Consider the following 18,828-nt stretch of genomic DNA (forward strand, 5'->3'; position numbering starts at 1 on the left):
TCAAGGGTACTTGAAAAATTCCATTCTGGCAGAGTGATGTTGGTCTGTATTGTTTTCTTTTTAATGTGAAGGGTAGCAGTTCAAACCCCAACAGTGGTAGCTTGTTTCAAGTCCATCTTTCTTTAATACGGCAAGATCTATAGCTTTGAACTTTGTACATTACTGTATCATCATTAGATGAGAAAAATTTTGCCAAGAACTATAACCCTGTCATTATTTTGTTGGATTTATGATTCCTATTGTTGTTTTTCTGTAATTAAAGAACTGTTTTGTCAAGGTCAGCTTTACTAAGTTTTGCAGTTTGAAATGGTTTAGGTTTTGAATAAATTGGTTTTCATGGAATTTCCATGTCTCTTGATTTACATTGTTATGATTTAATTGCAAAAGTGAAATAAAAGGTAAAGCACTCATAATATTTTTACAGAATGCTGTCTTGATTAAGTCTGTCTTATTCAAGTACAATATGTGTATCAGATCTAGAAGTTTTAATTATCAGTTTAAAAAACCATTTTCACCAGTCTGAACAGATTTAAAAATATAATCATCACAATTGACATGTCTAATATTAAAATGAAGATGTATTGGAATTAATCATTCACAAGATTTGGGGACCGTCTTTTTCAGGGAGTCAGTCGACCGTCTGCTTGGAATGAAGGGAAGTGTTTTTCGTATTGACAAGTGTGACAGTTTCAGTACAGCAGGAATTCTCTACACCAATGTCTCAAAGCTTATGACAGATGATTCTCACAGGTACGTGTACCGGTGTCTGGTTTTTAGCTCATCTGATTTTTTGAAAAAAAATGATGAGTTTTGTCATCACTTGAGCGGTTGTCGGCGTCGGCGTCTGCGTCGGCGTTGCCTGGTTAAGTTTTATGTTTAGGTCAGCTTTTCCTCCTAAACTATCAAAGCTATTGCTTTGAAACTGGAAGACTTGTTCACCACATAAGCTGACCCTGTATAGCAAGAAACATAACTCCATCTTGCTTTTTGCAAGATTTATGGCCCCTTTTGTACTTAGAAAATATCAGATTTCTTGGTTAAGTTTTATGTTTAGGTCAACTTTTCTCCTAAACTATCAAAGCTATTGCTTTGAAACTTGGAATACTTGTTCACCATCATAAGCAGACCCTGTACATCAAGAAACATAACTCCATCTTGCTTTTTGCAAGAATTATTGCCCCTTTTGGACTTTGAAAATCAGTTTTCTTAGTTAAGTTTTATGTTTAGGTCAGCTTTTATCCTAAACTTTCAAAGCTATTGCTTTAAAACTTGCAACACTTGTTCACCATCATAAGCTGACCCTGTACAGCAAGAAACGTAACTCCATCCTGCTTTTTGCAAGATTTTATGGCCCTTTTGGACTTAGAAATATCAGAATTCTTGGTTAAGTTTTATGTTTTAGGTCAACTTTTTCTCTTAAACTGTCAAAGCTATTGCTTTGAAACTTGCAACACTTGTTCACCATCTAAGCTGACCCTGTACAGCAAGCAACATAACTCCATCCTGCTTTTTGCAATAATTATTGCCCCTTTTGGACTTAGAAAATCATTTTCTTGTTGAGTATTATGTTTAAGGCAACTTTTCTCATAAAGTATCAAAGCTATTGCTTTAAAAACTTGCAACAGTTTTTCACAATCATAAGTGGACACTGTACATCAAGAAACATAACTCTATCCTGCTTTTTGCAAGAATGATGGCCCTTTTTAGACTTAGAAAATCATGGGTAGGACAATATTTCTATTATACAAAAAAAAATCAGATGAGCGTCAGCACCCGCAAGGCGGTGCTCTTGTTAAACGGCCATTGATTCTGCCTTTGCCTCTGCCTTTGCGACCTGTGCAGACCATGGTGAGTCTGCACGGACGTGCAGTCTGATCATGGTCTGCACTGTTTGCTATTCAGTCAGTAGATTTTCAGTGAACACCCCTTTGAATAAAAAGTGGTACTGACGAAATTGAATGATGGACAGTCCATTTTAGAAATTTAGCGGGTTAAAAGTTAAAATATCATTGAACCATGCCCAGTTAGTTCAGTAGGCTGTGCACTATGAATGGAGATATCAAAGTTTGATCACCAGACCAAACCAGGCTTATGTTTAACAGAAGTCATGCCTGAAGTCATTGGTTGTCTGTCTCGTATGTATAGGGAGAAGTTGCCACGTAGTTGTGGAGTAAAAATTTCAGGTATACAAACCAGGCACACTGATGATGTTAACTGACCCCTGTCCCATTATTGAAAATACTGTTAAAAATGATGCTCAACCCATCAGACACACATGCAGCATACTATAAAATCAGAGATTTTCTCAGTGGATTTTTTTTTGGAGTTTTTGTAAATTGTTACTTTACACAATAAACAAATACTTTTGAAAGTTTTACTTTCATTTTAAACAGTCTTATTTTTTTGTCTGATTGACCATATATCGTAACTGTTCTACTGCTGAAACATAAGTTTCAGATATAACAATATGGCCTTAGAAAATTATCTGAATTTACAATACTGGTTCCTCAAGGCTGTTGATCATGTGGACAGCCCCATGTGGTTCTGGGACGATCTGTGTATGAAAAGAATTGGAACCACTGCCTTACCCTTGCATGATCGTAAGAGACAACTAATAGGGTCTTAAGACATGGTTTTGCTGTAACTCTGTGATTCCAACAGGTATACAAATTTTGATTCCATACCTCATGTTTTTATTTCAATGTAAATGAGATGTGAAATCAGAATTTGTAGTCTTGTTTGGCACCATATAACCTATACTGTGTTGGTGCGCCGTAAAACCCAAATAAATAAATGATCATGTGGACAAGCATGACTGTCATTGAGTCTGTTACATGCTTTTTTCTCTATAAACAGCCAAAGATTGTTAAACTTATGCTATATTGTATAATAACAATATTTGTACATTTCTATACAGTAACAAATTGCGAAGACTCATCATTGATAGAGTGAAGCCAGAGTTCATCAATACGCTGTCAAAGGGAAACATAGAGAAGGGTACGCTACTTTGGTGAACTGCTGTATTTATTTACACCATACCAAAAGACCATGCTTATGACCAGTTCAGGAGCTATGAGAACCCTAATTATGTCTCCCACCACACAGTGGTAGGGAGCCATATTGATTTACTCCTCTGTGTGGCTGTCTGTCTGTCACAAAGCTTGTAGTCGAACATTTCTCATCCGATCTTACCAAACTTGAACAAAATATATTTGCTAATAATTCCTCCGGCAAGTTCGATAACTAGCCAAATCGGCCCAGGCACGTAGGAATTATGGCCCTTGAACATAATTACTGATACACAGATGTAGGCCGGTTACTCCAACATGTGAATACCAATAGGCTGTAAACAGTATATAAAGACAGACTTACTATTCAGATGATTAGGCAGTTGTGGGAGACATGCGCTTTCCTCAAAAGCACCTATTGTTTTCTATTTTGTATGAACTTGTAGCTATCCTACTATCCTCCTGTGAGGGCCTCTAGGGCAGAGTGGTTAAGGTCGCTGATTTCAAATCACTTGTCCCTCACTGAAGTGGGTCCGAGCCTCAGAGTCTTGATAATTTCTTAAGAAATATAGATAATTTCTAAAGAAATTAAGGTAATTTTGTAGGCAGAAGATTCATTTATGGTTGTATTTCGAAGGTAGTCCAAAAATTTGCTCATGTTTCTTGTTATAGAAATGCACTTACAAATACGTTATAACATCTTTTGTTCATAGTACTGGACCTATGAAGCAGTGCTAAACCAGTCGCCATATGACCTATAATTGTTTCATTGTGACGTTAAACCCAACAAAAAAAAAAGTGATAGAATCTGGCTGTTATTGTAAGCATAAACATTTCTTTTTATTCAGTGAAATCTGTCTTCAAGAATCTCAACAAGCCTCAGAAGACTGCAATATTGAAGGTAAAACTATGTTAACTGCCCACCGATACATAACTGAAATACTGTTAAAAAAAGGGCAATAAACCCAAAACAAACAAAACTAACTTTACTTGGTCTGTAGCATTGTTATAAGGTTCTCCACCAATTTTGTTTAAATGGGACCACTTGGCCCCCTTTAGGAGCTGCTAGAGCTTAAATGAGTACTTTTAAACAACTTTTGCTTTTTAACTACTTCATGTATCTTCATCAAACATGGTAGTTGCATCATTATAAGGTCCTATCCCAACTTTTATTCAAATGGGGGCACTCAGTCCCTTTCAGGGTTTGCTAGGAAAAAATTTAATGATATCTTTATACAACTTTTTCATAAATTGCTTGATGGATCTTCATCACATGGTCTTTTCCATCATTGTTATTTCCTCTTCCAGATTTGTTTACTTGTACATTGGGATATTTTCCCCTTTGAAGGGTTACTAGATGTAGAATTAGAAAAACCTTTAAACGACTTCTTCTAATGAACTGCTTGGTGAATCTTTCTGAAACTTGGTCTGTAGCATCGATGTAAGATCCTCTCCCAAATTTATTGAAATGGTGGCACTTGGTCACTTTCAGGGGCACTAGCTAATACTAAAGACAGTTTTCCCATTCACAACTCTATGCCATGCATATATTCAAGTTCAAAAAACCAAGATCATATGGGTGACTTTGGTCAACTACTGCCCTCTTGTTCTAAAAGGTAACCATGATCATCTAGTTTCTTTATTTTTTAGGTGTTGATGTGTAAGGATTATGTACTTATCCGAGGCTACCCTGGGACAGGTTTGTTTCTAAATGTTTAATATTGAAGAAATTCTGTAAAATTCTCATGCATTAATTCTCTTATTTTTCCATTATATCTCCATAATTAATTACACCTTCATAATATTTTTTCCTAATATACATGATACATATACTTACATACTTATAAAAGATAAGTTACAACATTGATACAAGTGTAGTACTGTAAAAGTAGAAACTCTGCGAGGGTTTAAATTTCGCTATATTTGCTAACATTAATCCTGGCCTAAATATTCACCATTAGTATAATTCAAATTCGAGTAGGATACAATTTTTACAATTTCGCAAATACTAAACTTAGTAAACATACTCAAAGTTTCAAATTTGCGAAATTTTGACCCAGCGAAAATATGTGCTTTTACAGTAACACTGATAAGCTAAATAAATACATGTAACCGAAATACATTTTGTACTGTTGCATTGGAAATATTGTTACTTTACAAGATACTACATCAATCTGGTGCTGTGCCTGAAAATACATAGAAAACTAGAACATTGGATGTTTGCTCTAACAGCCCCACCACAAGATTTATGTTAAACGATTTTGCAACACAAGTAATGCATGGGTTTTCTTTTTGTTTTTGAAGTCCAGCTCTTTAATGGGAATTAATGATAACTACTTACATTAGTCAGTTTGACTAATTAGTTAATCAGGTATATTCAGGCCAATTCATTACAACTTTTCTTATTTATACTGAAGTGAGCAGAGTATTTTTCGTGCATATCTATTGAAGCTTGGAAGGGCCACACCATTATTTCTAATATAGTATAATAGCTACAAAACTATTGTTTTCAGCACCAAATTGGGTCTACATATAAACTTGCTGCACACTAAATTTGGCCAGAATGATTTTCTGTTATCAGGCACAGACCTTGACCCTTTACCCTAATTGTAGAAGTTCATTGAAATGTTAGCAATTTATTGTCAGATGAAGTTTATGACCCATGCCATGAGAAAACCAACATAGTGGGTTTGCGACCAGCATGGATCCAGACCAGCCTGCGCATCCACGCAGTCTGGTCAGGATCCATGCTGTTCGCTTTTAAAGCCTATTGGAATTGGAGAAACTGTTAGCGAACAGCATGGATCCTGACCAGACTGCGCGGATGCGCAGGCTGGTCTGGATCCATGCTGGACGCAAACCCACTATGTTGGTTTTCCAATGGCATGGCTCATGTATATTTTAGGCAAGACATCCACCATCGTTGCACTTGTGAAGGTGTTGCATGAACTCGGCCTGTCAGTATTGTTGACAAGTTACACTCACTCAGCAGTAGATAATATACTGCTTAAACTTAAAAAAGTAAGTTCTGTTGATTCGGTTTTGGTATACTATATTGAAATGTAGAATAAACTGTATATCTGTTTTCGTACCTATTAGTTAAATTTTGAATTAGCTGAAATGTGCATTTTTATGTACCCCTACACTTGTTCGAAGTTAATCCATATCATGCTAGACATGATTGATTCTGCCTTTGCGTCCAGTGTAGATCATGATCTGCCCTGTTCGCCATTCAGTCAGTCTATTTTTGGTATGCACCCCTTTTAACAGTTAATGGTACTGTCCAAATTGAAAGATTGACATGTTCATTATATAAATTTAGCAGGTTAAGGGTTAAACATACCATTTAGTTTCAACTCAGTAATTAGAGAATGCTTGTGCCTATGCCTGTCAAACATCATTAGATGATTGCTCTTGCTTAGTAGATAATCTATATGTTTTTGGGGTCAGTAGGTCAAAGGTCAAGGTTTCTGTGATCTAGAGATTGTAATTATGTGTCTTTGAGATCATAAATACTTTCTGACCTATGACTGAAGAATTCTTGTATCTATGATTGTCAGATTTCCTAGAATGATTGTCTTTGATGAGGGTGTTCTGTTGTGTGTAGCTATTAAGGTCAAAGGTCAATATCACAATGACCGTGAGGCTGAAAACTGTTCCTGATCAGTAACTGAAAAACAATTGGGCATATGGTAAAATGAATTAACCCTTAGCATGCAGGACACGATTGGTTCTGCCATTGTGACCAGTGTAGATCATGATTAGCCTGCACATCCATGCAGTCTGATCATGATCTGCACTGTTCGCTATTCATTCAGTATCTTTTTGGTAAGCACCCCTTTTAACAGTTAATGGTACTGTCCAAATTCAAAGATGGACAAGTTCATTATAGCAATTTATTATGGTAAAGGTTAACTGACATGATATTTTGCAATGTACATTCTTTTTACTTTACACATTGATGTGGAGTAAAAAAAAAAAGTCTTCTAAAAACTGCAGTTTTGATATTGACTTTATTTTCTGACAGTTATATTCAATTACTTGATGATGTCCCTAATGTACCCATCTTTCAGGATGGTGTAAAATTTCTCAGAGTTGGTCGTGTTGCTAAGGTACACAGTGAGATCAGGCAGTTTACTGTGGAAGCCATGACAAAAGAGATTTCAACCACAAGCGAGTTGGAAAACTTCTTTAGTGCTCAGGTATGCAATAAACAGTGTTAACATGATACTAATTTATAGGGCAGTCTTATATTTTTCTTCTACAATAATTGTCCTTTTTTCAAACTGCTTTTTTTTTACAAATTTACCTTGAAAGCTGAAATATATAACCGTATCAAAAACACTAATATGTAGAATTTGAATTTGACATCATGTAATGGTACTTTCTTACAAGCATTTTTTTTTTTTTTTGTACAGCTTAGTTTCATGTAGATAAATTTATTATGTTCAAGTATTATATAACATGGTAATTGTGAATAATAATTGAAGTATGACTACCAGCTTGTTTATGATTTTTACAGAAAATAGTTGCTACAAGTTGTCTTGGTATGAACCACCCCATGTTCACTCAGAGGCAGTTTGATGTTTGTATAGTAGACGAGGCTTCACAGGTTCTTCAGCCCGCATGTCTTGGTCCTCTGTTTTGCTGCAGGAGGTTTGTGCTGGTTGGAGACCCCCAACAGCTGCCGCCTGTTGTACAGAGCAAAGAGTCAAGGGACCTTGGCATGGACGAGAGCCTGTTCTGTAGGCTGGATGACCTTTATGCGACATTTGATCTCAACGTACAATATCGAATGAATAGAGAGATAATGCATATTAGTAATACTTTGGTTTATAACGGATGTTTAAAGTGTGGTAGTGACACAGTTGCGAATCAGACACTGGCCATTCCGAGGTCAGATGTTTCAGAAGGCATTTTGAAACGGGTACCATGGATGGAAGGAATTTTTGACTGCAGTTTGTGTAAATCAGTTGTAGTTCTGGATACACAAAATATTGGAGCTAACCACGTACAGGTAAAAACTGGTGGTTATAGGAATGAGAAGGAGGCAATAATTGTGGAACAAATTGTGACTAATCTTTGTCGAGTTGGGGTCGAGAGTGCGGACATAGGTGTAATAGCACCATACAGAAGTCAAGTGTTACATATACGGGAGAAACTAGGTCAAGGGCACTCAAAGTCAGAGGTAGAGGTTAATACAGTGGACCAATACCAAGGAAGAGATAAAAATATCATCATCATCTCCTTTGTAATGAGTTCTAATGAGAAAACGGGAAAGGTAATTATCAGTATGTGTAATGATTATTTGCCTTTAATGGGTCATTAAATTGCTTTGGCCTACATTGATCAAACTTATAGGATGTTTTGTGTATCAGTAGGTCAGAGGTCAAGGTCACACTGGCCTTGAGGCTGTAAATAGTTTTTGATTAGGAACTGGAGAGAAGGTTTTGGATTAGGACTGCTGAAATAAATAGGATGATAGCTTGTTGTCAGAGATGATCCTGTTGTTTTAGGGTCAGAGGTGAAGGTCACTGACTCTGACGTTGAGAATAAATGGTTTTTGCTCAAAAGCTTCAATATACTTAAGCATAATACCATTAAACTCCATGGCATTGATGTCTGATGTCAGAAGATGACCCCTTTATTTTGGGGACCATATGTTTACAGGTCAAGGTTGCAGTGACTGAGACTGAAAACAGTTTCTGATCAATAACTAGGGAATGCTTTTGCCTAAGATGTCAGATATTAGTAGAATGATTACCCATAGTCAGTGAATATCCACTATAGTATAGAGTTACATTAGGTCAAAGGTAAAGGTCAAAGGTAAAGGTCACTGGTAAAGGTCAGAGTGACCTTGAGTCAAAAATGCTTTAAAACTTTGGCATCATGAGTTTATCTCACAGGGCAAGTTACAAATCTGTAGCTTCAATTTTGTTAAAATAATGACCCTTTTTAACATAGAAATTTTGCAAATGTTTTGTATGAAAGATTGTTTCTAAGGAACTGCTGGACCAAATATTCTCAGATTCTCCATACAACTTTAGCATGACCAAATGACATCATATGGCAAGTTTCAGAACTATTGCTTGCATTTTGGCAAAATTATGCCCCTTTTTGACATCAAAGAAAATTTTGCGGAAGTTTTCGTATGGAAGCTAGTGTTCGGTGAAAAGGCTTCAGATAGTAGAGGGTTCTGTCACTAGATAGCTAATGTTTTTTGCAATCATTTAGGTATTGGGGGAGAAATAAAAGCACATTCTAAATGTGTAGATGCTTGTAGTTGCAAAAATCTTAATAATTAAAAACCATTGAATAAAAATAAATCTTGTGAACTCTCCCTTTAATATTTGGAGTACATTTGAAATATGCCCCCTCTCAACTGAAAAAGTATTTATTTTGGCAGAAACCATAGAATTTTATGTCAAATTATTTTACACTACTTGAATCTTGTGACACAGAACTTGTTTTAAGAAAGTAGCATATTGCGGGAAGTCTGCAAAAACATAGATATTTCAATAGGTAGTTATCCATGTATGACATAATTGATTCTGAACAAAGCAAATTAAAACATTATAAAACCACAGTATAATATGCTTTCAAATAGAAAGAGCAGGACTTGTTTATCAGGAATGTCGGAAGAGAGCCTGGTCTTTCAAATTGGGAAAGTTTATAAACCATAATTGCTCAGTTTTAGAAAAGAACATGTTATTGTAACTGAAACTTTTTGTCTTCTGCAAAAGAGGTCTAGATCAGAGGTTGAACTTGCATTATAGAATTAACCTCAAAGGTTTTCTTAATTCTAAATGTAAAAAAAGCATACTAGTATAGCGTTGCTGCTATCAGTACGTACGTCCAGAAATCGTGTGTGTCCAACTCCTACCCCACTATTATCCTGATTTGCTTCAAACTTTCACAGATAAACAAGCTTAATTTGCAGATGACCTTTAAGGAAAGAACTTTTGCTGTGACTATTTTTACCATTGTTATGACCCTTGGGGACAGTTTTGCAATGTAAAATATAGAGAAAAATCTTGTGTGCCCAACTCCTCAAACACTACTGAAATGATATGCTTGAAAGTTTCACAGATGAAGGACCTTGATATGAAGATGACCATAAATAATGCACTTTTTTCTGTGGCTGTTTTTCCTAGAAATATGGCCCTTTCTTAATTTCACAAAATAGGCCATAGTGAAAAAATTTGGTGTGTTCACCTCCTCATACACTTTTTGAAGGAATGGATTCAAAGTTGCTCAGAGGCACAAGCTTATCTGAATACAATTTCATGAATTTGCTTTAGTTGAACATCCGTCATGTGTAGATTGTCTGTATTAAAAATTTTGCTATTTAGAGGATGGCGCAGTATGTTGGGGTATCAGAGGACACAATTCTAGTTTATTTTTTTCTCTTTTTTCTAAGAGATATCTGGTGCAAATGAATTTGCACACTTCAGTGTTTTTTACAGATTTTTATGAATTAGGTCGAAAATGTAAATATATCACAAAAGCAATTTTTCTCCATCAAACATTGATTTATCATGACGAACTTTGATGTTTGGAAAGGATAGGTTTGAAGTTGAGTACACTAACGACATGCTACACAGTGTTTGAATGACTAATTAAAAATGCTGTTAGGCTAAAATAATAAAACAATAGTTTCTTGTAGCAGTTTTTGGATGACTGAACATAGATTAAGAACATTAAATGTCTGGAATGGCTGAATAAAAATTGTATTGATGTTTTAATTTTGAAGAGGAGCCCTGCACACAGGGATTCTTGTCACAGAGAGTATCTTTTAAAGGGTCATGTACACAAAGTTTCTTGAAAAGTGTCCTATACACAAATTTAATTGTTTCATGTACAAAGAGTTTCTTGAAAAGTGTTTGCCTGACATTGATAAATTTGAAAAGGTGCAGAAAATGATTGATATTGATAAGTTTTATAGACTTCTTATGAACATGTGCTTCTTCTTTTGTTTTCTTTATGTTTTTTTGGGTTGTTTTTTTTAATTTGTGCGTGATATTCCAATTTCTAAACACTGATCTTTGAAAGGGAATATGCAACATATGAAAATATTTCTTTTAAGAAAGAGTTTGGTAAAACTTTAAAACAAGCGAATCTTATTTTGAAATTCTGACTGCAAACAAAATATTTATAGTCATTTTGATGTTTACAATTTAATGAAATAGCAGCCATATTGGGAATGGTAGGTAATATAATTGCTGTTTATGTATATAGATTTTACCAAATGTGGTATTTATGGCAAAATTATATGAAGGACAATTACATACAGAACTATAATATATGTAAAGGTTATACAGTTAAACAGTCGGGATAAGATTCCTAGAAAATACAGCTTTAAATCTTAGTCGTTATTCTTAGATTCACCATGTATGATATAATGGTAATGTCCATGTAAGGAAATATCTGTGACAGCACAAAGCCCAAAATGGCTTCCATTTCATTATATTGCTATAACTTGAAATGGCAATATCTTCTATTTGTAGTTAGATTTTCATATAATGTTTTTCTAGGTTTGGTACTAATTTTTTTTTCTTACAAGATAATGTTTTTAAATACTGCATATTCCCCTTTAAGGCAGGTGCATACCCGTGCCTGAAATAATGCCTAGTGGGGCACCTGGGGTCTGCCTGCACCATTAAGAGCTGCAAAGTCACCCTTTGACATGAAATTGTGTATGTGAGTTGCTTTCAACCCAACTTTAAAAAAAAACACTAGTTTTACAAGGAAAATATTTTTGTATTAACACTAGAAAACAATGATTTTCAAGTATTTGCATTTTAAAATATTTATAATTATGTAGACATCGATGTCACTAATACTTTTCTCACGAAATGGCCCAAATTATTCTGTTTTATTATGCAATCAAATCATTACCTCGTAAACATCAATTATTTTTGGTGATCTGGTCAAAATTTAAGGTGTTAAATTGTCAGGTTAACATACTTTTTTGCCATTAATTATAACAACTGTACAATTTATGTACAATGTCATTGGGTCAGTCACCTTACAAAAATTCATTTTCTGAACTTATGTAAACTACCTATCCATCAATTAGAACAATTGTACATTTGTTTTTAAATGACGATCCCGTGTTTTTTATTGTTCTCACTTTGCCTGCATAGCAGACTACTCATTTTAGAAAATGTGACATATTGTTCTCCATGATGATTTGATTGAAGGCCGTTATACATCAAAATTCCAGGGTTTAAATTTAGACAAGCATACAAGCTAAATTTTAGTGGAATTTTAGAATAGCTGGGGGCTTTTTAGCCCTTACCCTGCTAATTTCTATAATGAACTTGTCGATCTTGCAATTTGGACAGTACCATTAACTGTTAAAAGGGGTGCATACCAAAAAGATACTGACTGACTGGCGAACAGTGCAGATCATGATCAGACTGCACAGATGTGCAAGCTGATCATGATCTGCACTGGTCGCAAAGGCAGAATCAGTCGTGTCCAGCATGATAAGGGTTAGTGGTAGCTGGTTGCCTTGGAACTAGTCATAAAGTCTAATTATTCTTGTATGTAAGCTGTAACTTATAAAGTTTTTCTGCATGTACTTATATTTCATCATAAACACTAATAAAACATATTCTACAATAACTGTTCCATATTACATCTATTAATGCTTTTTTTCAAAATTCAATGACCCTTTTGATTAGAAATTTGTTAAGGTTTTGTATGTAGCTGGAACTCAGTACATTGTGGAATGGATTGAAATTCACCACTTATTACTGTGATAATGATCTCATTGCACAGGTTCAAACTTATTTTGCTTTTTTACAAAATTATGCCTTTTTCGACTTAGAATTTGGTTAAGGTTTTGTATGTAAGCTGGTATTCGTATTATTAATGGGAATGGATTGAATTCACATACTTGTTCACTATCATGATCTGACATGCACTAAGAAGCCCATAACTCTCTCTTTTTTTTCAAAATTATGCCCTTTCGACTAGCAGTTTTGGTTAAAGTTTGTATAATCTGATATCTCGTATCCACTAATTGGAATGGATTGAAACTTCACACACTTGTTCACTGTCATGATCTAACATGCACTGTGAGGTCCATAATTCTACTGGCTTTTTACAAATTATGCCTTTGATTAGCGTTTTGTTAAGTTTTGTATGTAAGTGGTATTCAGTATCACAAATGGAAAGGATTGAAACTTCACACACTTGTTCACTGTCATGATATGACATGCAGTACAGAGGTTCAATACCTCTACTTTGCATTTTACAAATTATGCCCTTTTTCAACTTTTGTATATTCAATTGACAGGCTGTTGAATAGTCGACGTTGTGTCTCCGAAGTTTGTTGCATGTACTTATTTTTCATCATGAAAGGAACATAATAAACAATATTTCAATAAAAACTTGTGCATGATGTACGCAATCATATGAATGACTTTAGGTATCATAATAGTGCAAAATAAGAGTAGCTTGTAAAACAGCAAGTACTCAACGCTAATTTGATAGGCTTTCACTTTAGCTGGTAAGTGGATAAAATTGGCACTAGCTATTTTTAACTAGTAGAAAATATTCTTGTTTGTGAATGGTTAATAACGAAGATTTTATAATTCAGTAAGTTTTGACCAGTAAGATAATATTAAAATAAGTATTTTTGTTTAACTTTAGCTGATACCTTTCTGTTTTAGATAGTGAACAAAAAAAAGGCACTAGCTAATTTCAGCTAGTAGAAAATATTGCTAAATTTGACCTCTGTAAATTCATTTATCCTCCACCTCCGGTTCATGTGGGGAAAATTGTCAGTTACTTGTGGAGAACACTTGTTTTTCTATTCAGGTTATGTTAACTGAAATGGTGTTATAAAAATTGATATTTAACCCATTCAGTCATTCAAGCAAACAAACAAATATTAGGTGAATACTTCGCTATTCTTTTGGTATCTATCGTGCACATTTATAAAAAATTAAATACAATGGCATTATACTAAATATCACTCTAGAAACCTTTGGCTAACTGCCATGCAATTAACTCAGATTGTATGAAAACAGTTGATTTTGTATGCATGAGATTTCATGGTTTCTCAGATTGTATGAAAACGATTTCTAATCTTAAATATTATATACTTGTAAGATAAATTTTTTTTTTAATTAGTTTTATTAGCTCACCTGTCACATAGTGACAAGGTGAGCTTTTGTGATCACCCTTCATCCGTCGTCAGTCCGTGCGTCTCGTGCGTCCGTGCGTCAACAACTTCTTGTCTGCACGATAGTGGTTTCATTTATGTTTTGATTTTAACCAAACTTGCACACAACTTGTATCACCATAAGATCTCGGTTCCTTTGTTGAACTGGCCAGATCCCATTACAGGTTCCAGAGTTATGGCCCCTGAAAGGGCCAAAATTAGCTATTTTGACCTTGTCTGCACAATAGCAGCTTCATTTATGATTTTGTTTTAACCAAACTTGCACACAACCTGTATCACCATATGATCTTGGTTCCTTTTTTGAACTGGCCAGATTCCATTATGGGTTCCAGAGTGATGGCCCCTGAAAGGGCCAGAATTAGCTATTTTGACCTTGTCTGCACAATAGCAGCTTCATTTATGATTTGAATTTAATCAAACTTGCAAAAAACTTGTGTCACCATAAGATCTAGGTTCCTTCCTTGAACCAGCCAGATCCCATAATGGATTCCAGAGTTATGGCCCCTGAAAGGGCCAAAATTAGCTGTTTTGACCTTGTCTGCACAATAGCAGCTTCATTTATGATTTGATTTTAACCAAACTTGCACAAAACTTGTATCACCACAAGATCTTGGTTCCTGTCTTGAACTGGCCAGATTCCTTCATGGGTTCCAGAGTTATGGCCCCTTAAAGGTCCAACATTGGCTATTTTGGCTTTTGCAGCCATATAAAGACTTCATTTATGGTTTTATTTGATACAAACTTTCAAAATATCTTCAACAACAATAATTCTTGGATTCCATGACAAATCAGATCCATTCGTAGGTTCCAGAGTTATTTTATATCTGATTACCTCCCCTGATTGTAATCAAAATGGATTTATATCAGTAAGTACTTATAGGACTTATTTGAAATTTCATTATTGTCATTAGTTGGATCGAGTCAATGAGGGTAGATAACTATGGACTGATTTTATGTCAAATTACCTCCCTTTATTTCAAATTAAAATGGGTGTATCTCCGTAACTAATGAAGATACTGATCTGAAATTTCATTTATGTCAACAGATTTATTTTGCAGATCCTTCTTTTGTATACTTACAGTCATTTTTGTGCCCCCGAAGGGAGGCATATAGTTTTTGAACGGTCTGTCAGTCGGTCGGTCTGTCCGCAATTTTCGTCTCCGGTCCATATCTTTGTCATCGATGGATGGATTTTCAAATAACTTGGCATGAATGTGTACCACAGTAAGACGACTTGTCGCGCACAAGACCCAGATCCGTAGCTCAAAGGTCAAGGTCACACTTAGACGTTAAAGGTCATTTTTCATGATAGTTGGGCGTGTCCGGTCCATATCTTTGTCATCCATGGATGGATTTTCAAATAACTTGGCATGAATGTGTACCACAGTAAGACTACATGTCGCACGCAAGACCCAGGTCCGTAGCTCAAAGATCAAGGTCACACTTAGACGTTAAAGGTCATTTTTCATGATAGTGCATTCGTGTCCGGTCCATATCTTTGTCATCCATGGATGGAATTTCAAATAACTTAGACCCGGGTTCGTAGCTCAAAGGTCATGGTCACACTTAGACGTTAAAGGTCATATTTCATGATAGTGCGTTGATGGGCGTGTCCGGTCCATATCTTTGTCATTCATGCATGGATTTTAAAACTATTGGGCATGAATGTGTACCACAGTAAGACGACGTGTCGCGCGCAAGACCCAGGTCTGTATGTCAAAGGTCCTAAACTCTAACATCAGCCATAACTATTCATTCAAAGTGCCATCAGAGGCATGTGTCATCCTATGGAGACAGCTCTTGTTTTTTTAATTACTTCCCATTTACGTTACTATAAATAGCTTGTTTTTAGTAACTTTTTGTACCCCCCGACAACAAAGTTGTGTGGGGGGTATACTGGTTTCAAGTTGTCCGTCTGTCTGTCTGTCCATCTGTCCGTAGACGCAATCTTGTGCGCACCATCTTTCCTTATCCCCTTGACAGAATTTAATGAAACTTCACACAAGTGATCAGTACCAACAGTAGTTGTGCATGGGGCATGTTAGGTTCTTTTAGAAAAAAAAATTGCAGAGTTATGGGACTTTGTTCTTTTGTTACTATATACATAGACACAATCTTGTGCGCACCATCTCTCCTCATCCCCTTGACACAATTTAATGAAACTTCACACAAGTGACCAGTACCAACAGCAGTTGTGCATGGGGCATGTTAGGTTCTTTTAGAAAAAAAATTTGCAGAGTTATGGGACTTTGTTTTTTTGTTACTATACTATATACATAGATTCAATCTTGTGCGCACCATCTCTCCTCATCCCCTTGACACAATTTAATGAAACTTCACACAAGTGATCAGTAACAAGAGTAGTTGTGCATGGGGCATGTTAGGTTCTTTCAGAAAAAAATTTTGCAGAGTTATGGGACTTTGTTTTTTTGTTACTGTGCTATATACATAGTGATCAGTAACAACAGTAGTTGTGCATGGGGCATGTTAGGTTCTTTCAGCGACAAAAATTGCAGAGTTATGGGACTTTGTTTCTTGTTAACATACTATGTACATACAGTCTGCATATGCAATCTTGTGCATGCCTAATCTACAAACCCTTACACACAATTTAAAGAAACTTCACACAAGTGATCAGTACCAACCCTAGTTGTGCATGCTGCATGTTACATTCTTTTAGATAAATATTCTGCAAAGTTATGGGACTTTGTTTTTTGTTACTATACTGTATACACACAGTCTATATACATACAGTCTGCATAATTATGCAATCTTGTGTGCGTCAAATTGCAATGTACTGTGTCAGTGCATGAGGGGGGTACATTCATCACCTTTAGCGATAGCTCTAGTTTTTTAATTGGATTTAATTTCTTTGATTGCAGGCATAAATTCAACTAAAATGAATTTGCAATTACTGATAATGATTTTTACAGTAAATCAGTATTAATATCCAAAATTGACTGCATGTACTTCCGTAAAGGTGAAGCTGATATAACATTCTTGCCTACCTAGCGGGGAAAGTATACATTTATCCGAGCACGCACCGAGATAGATATTCCTGTCTTTCCCTAAGGTAAAACCTTGTCTAAAATAGCATGCACTACGGTGACGTCACATAGTACTGGTACCATTGTGACGTCATAAACTTTATAAATAATGTCAGGAAATACCCAAACCTATTTATCTCCACGATCTATTTTAAACATGATAGGCAAGAAAAATGATCTAACATGTCTGCCTGTGTAAGACAGCTGTTTTCCCTACCCTCGGGACAGCATGGATAAAAAACCTCGCTAATGCTCGGTTTTTCATTCCACACTGTCCCTCGAGTAGGGAAAACCCCGTCTTACACAGGCAGGCATGTAAGATCCTTACACTCTAAACTTGGAGTGAAACATCATACATCTTTGGCTAAAACATACTTTAACCCTTACCCTGCTAAATTTCTATAATATACTTGTCCATTTTTCAGTTTGGACAGTACCATTAACTGTTAAAAGGGGTGCATGCCAAAAAGATACTGTCTGAATAGCAAACAGTGCTGATCTTGATCAGACTGCACAAATGTGCAGGTTGATCATGATCTGCACTGGTCGCAAAGGCAGCATCAATCGTGTCCAGCATGATAAGGTTTAAAAAAAAAAAAAAAAAAAAAAAGACGTAAACGATTTTGGTTTAATATTGATGGAATTGAATGTGTCTGTCATGTCTGGTTGATGCTCAGAGGGCAATAACAATACATTACATGAAGACCATGTGCTCATCAATTATTTTTTTACACACGTTAGATGTCAAAAGTTTACAAACAATTCAAATATAAATTTTATGTCAAAATCAGTATTGAACTTCTGACCGAATACCAATGACAGAGTAACAGGGTGATAGATAATAGGGTGATAGATGATGGGGTGATAGATGATCTCTTCTAATTACTTATCCTTCATCATACATCAGTGGCTAATGGCTTTCCAATACAAGAAATGCTTCAGTTGCACAAATTAACATTTTTAAATGAAAAAATGTCTGCTTTACCTCAGCCATTTTGTCTATTCATGTATCCATCTTCTTTGTATGTATAGATAAACTCACATGGTGAAATCTGTTCTACCTTTTATAACAAATGTTTGGAAAAACAATCATTTTTATGGCATTTTATCACAGGAAACTTAAAGAGTCTTATAAGACTTTTACTAAAACAAATTTAAATGATTGAATTCAAGAGGTACTGTATAGCGGGTTATATTCGCAGAGGTTTAATTTTCGCTATATTTGCAGTCAACATTGACAGCGCGAGATCTAAACACCGCGATTTTTTCTTACCGCAAATATACACATTTCACCAAGGGAGACCACTCAATTACAAACTTTCCTCATTCTTACATTGTTACTTCCCCTGACAAACACAAAAAATTCTCACAGATGATGAACCGTTGATTTTATTGAAAAGAAAATCAGTATGATAGATGGAGCACAAAAACATATACACAAATATAATATATTTAATAATTTATGTTATTCACCAAATACTCCCCTTAACCGGACTTGTTTTGATCCTATGAATATAGAAATTATGCACATGTGAGAAATAAAGCTGTTAAAAACATCGTTTTGTTATATTGCAGT

The 18,828-nt window shown here is 35.4% G+C and overlaps 1 protein-coding gene across 1 annotated transcript in view; it reads left to right on the forward strand.

The window, feature by feature from the left end:
* LOC123552778 (DNA replication ATP-dependent helicase/nuclease DNA2-like) overlaps positions 1 to 18,828 on the forward strand; it is a 124,756-nt gene that overhangs the window by 101,807 nt on the left and 4,121 nt on the right. Inside the window, exons 18-24 of the mRNA XM_053542100.1 lie at positions 625 to 750; positions 2,918 to 2,997; positions 3,857 to 3,909; positions 4,659 to 4,707; positions 5,914 to 6,029; positions 7,082 to 7,210; positions 7,531 to 8,289. Of these exons, the coding sequence (XP_053398075.1) occupies positions 625 to 750; positions 2,918 to 2,997; positions 3,857 to 3,909; positions 4,659 to 4,707; positions 5,914 to 6,029; positions 7,082 to 7,210; positions 7,531 to 8,289 (1,312 nt within the window). The remainder of the gene's footprint in view (positions 1 to 624; positions 751 to 2,917; positions 2,998 to 3,856; positions 3,910 to 4,658; positions 4,708 to 5,913; positions 6,030 to 7,081; positions 7,211 to 7,530; positions 8,290 to 18,828) is intronic.

The sequence above is a fragment of the Mercenaria mercenaria genome, chromosome 4 (genome assembly GCF_021730395.1).
Source record: "Mercenaria mercenaria strain notata chromosome 4, MADL_Memer_1, whole genome shotgun sequence".
Taxonomy (NCBI): Eukaryota; Metazoa; Mollusca; class Bivalvia; order Venerida; family Veneridae; genus Mercenaria; species Mercenaria mercenaria.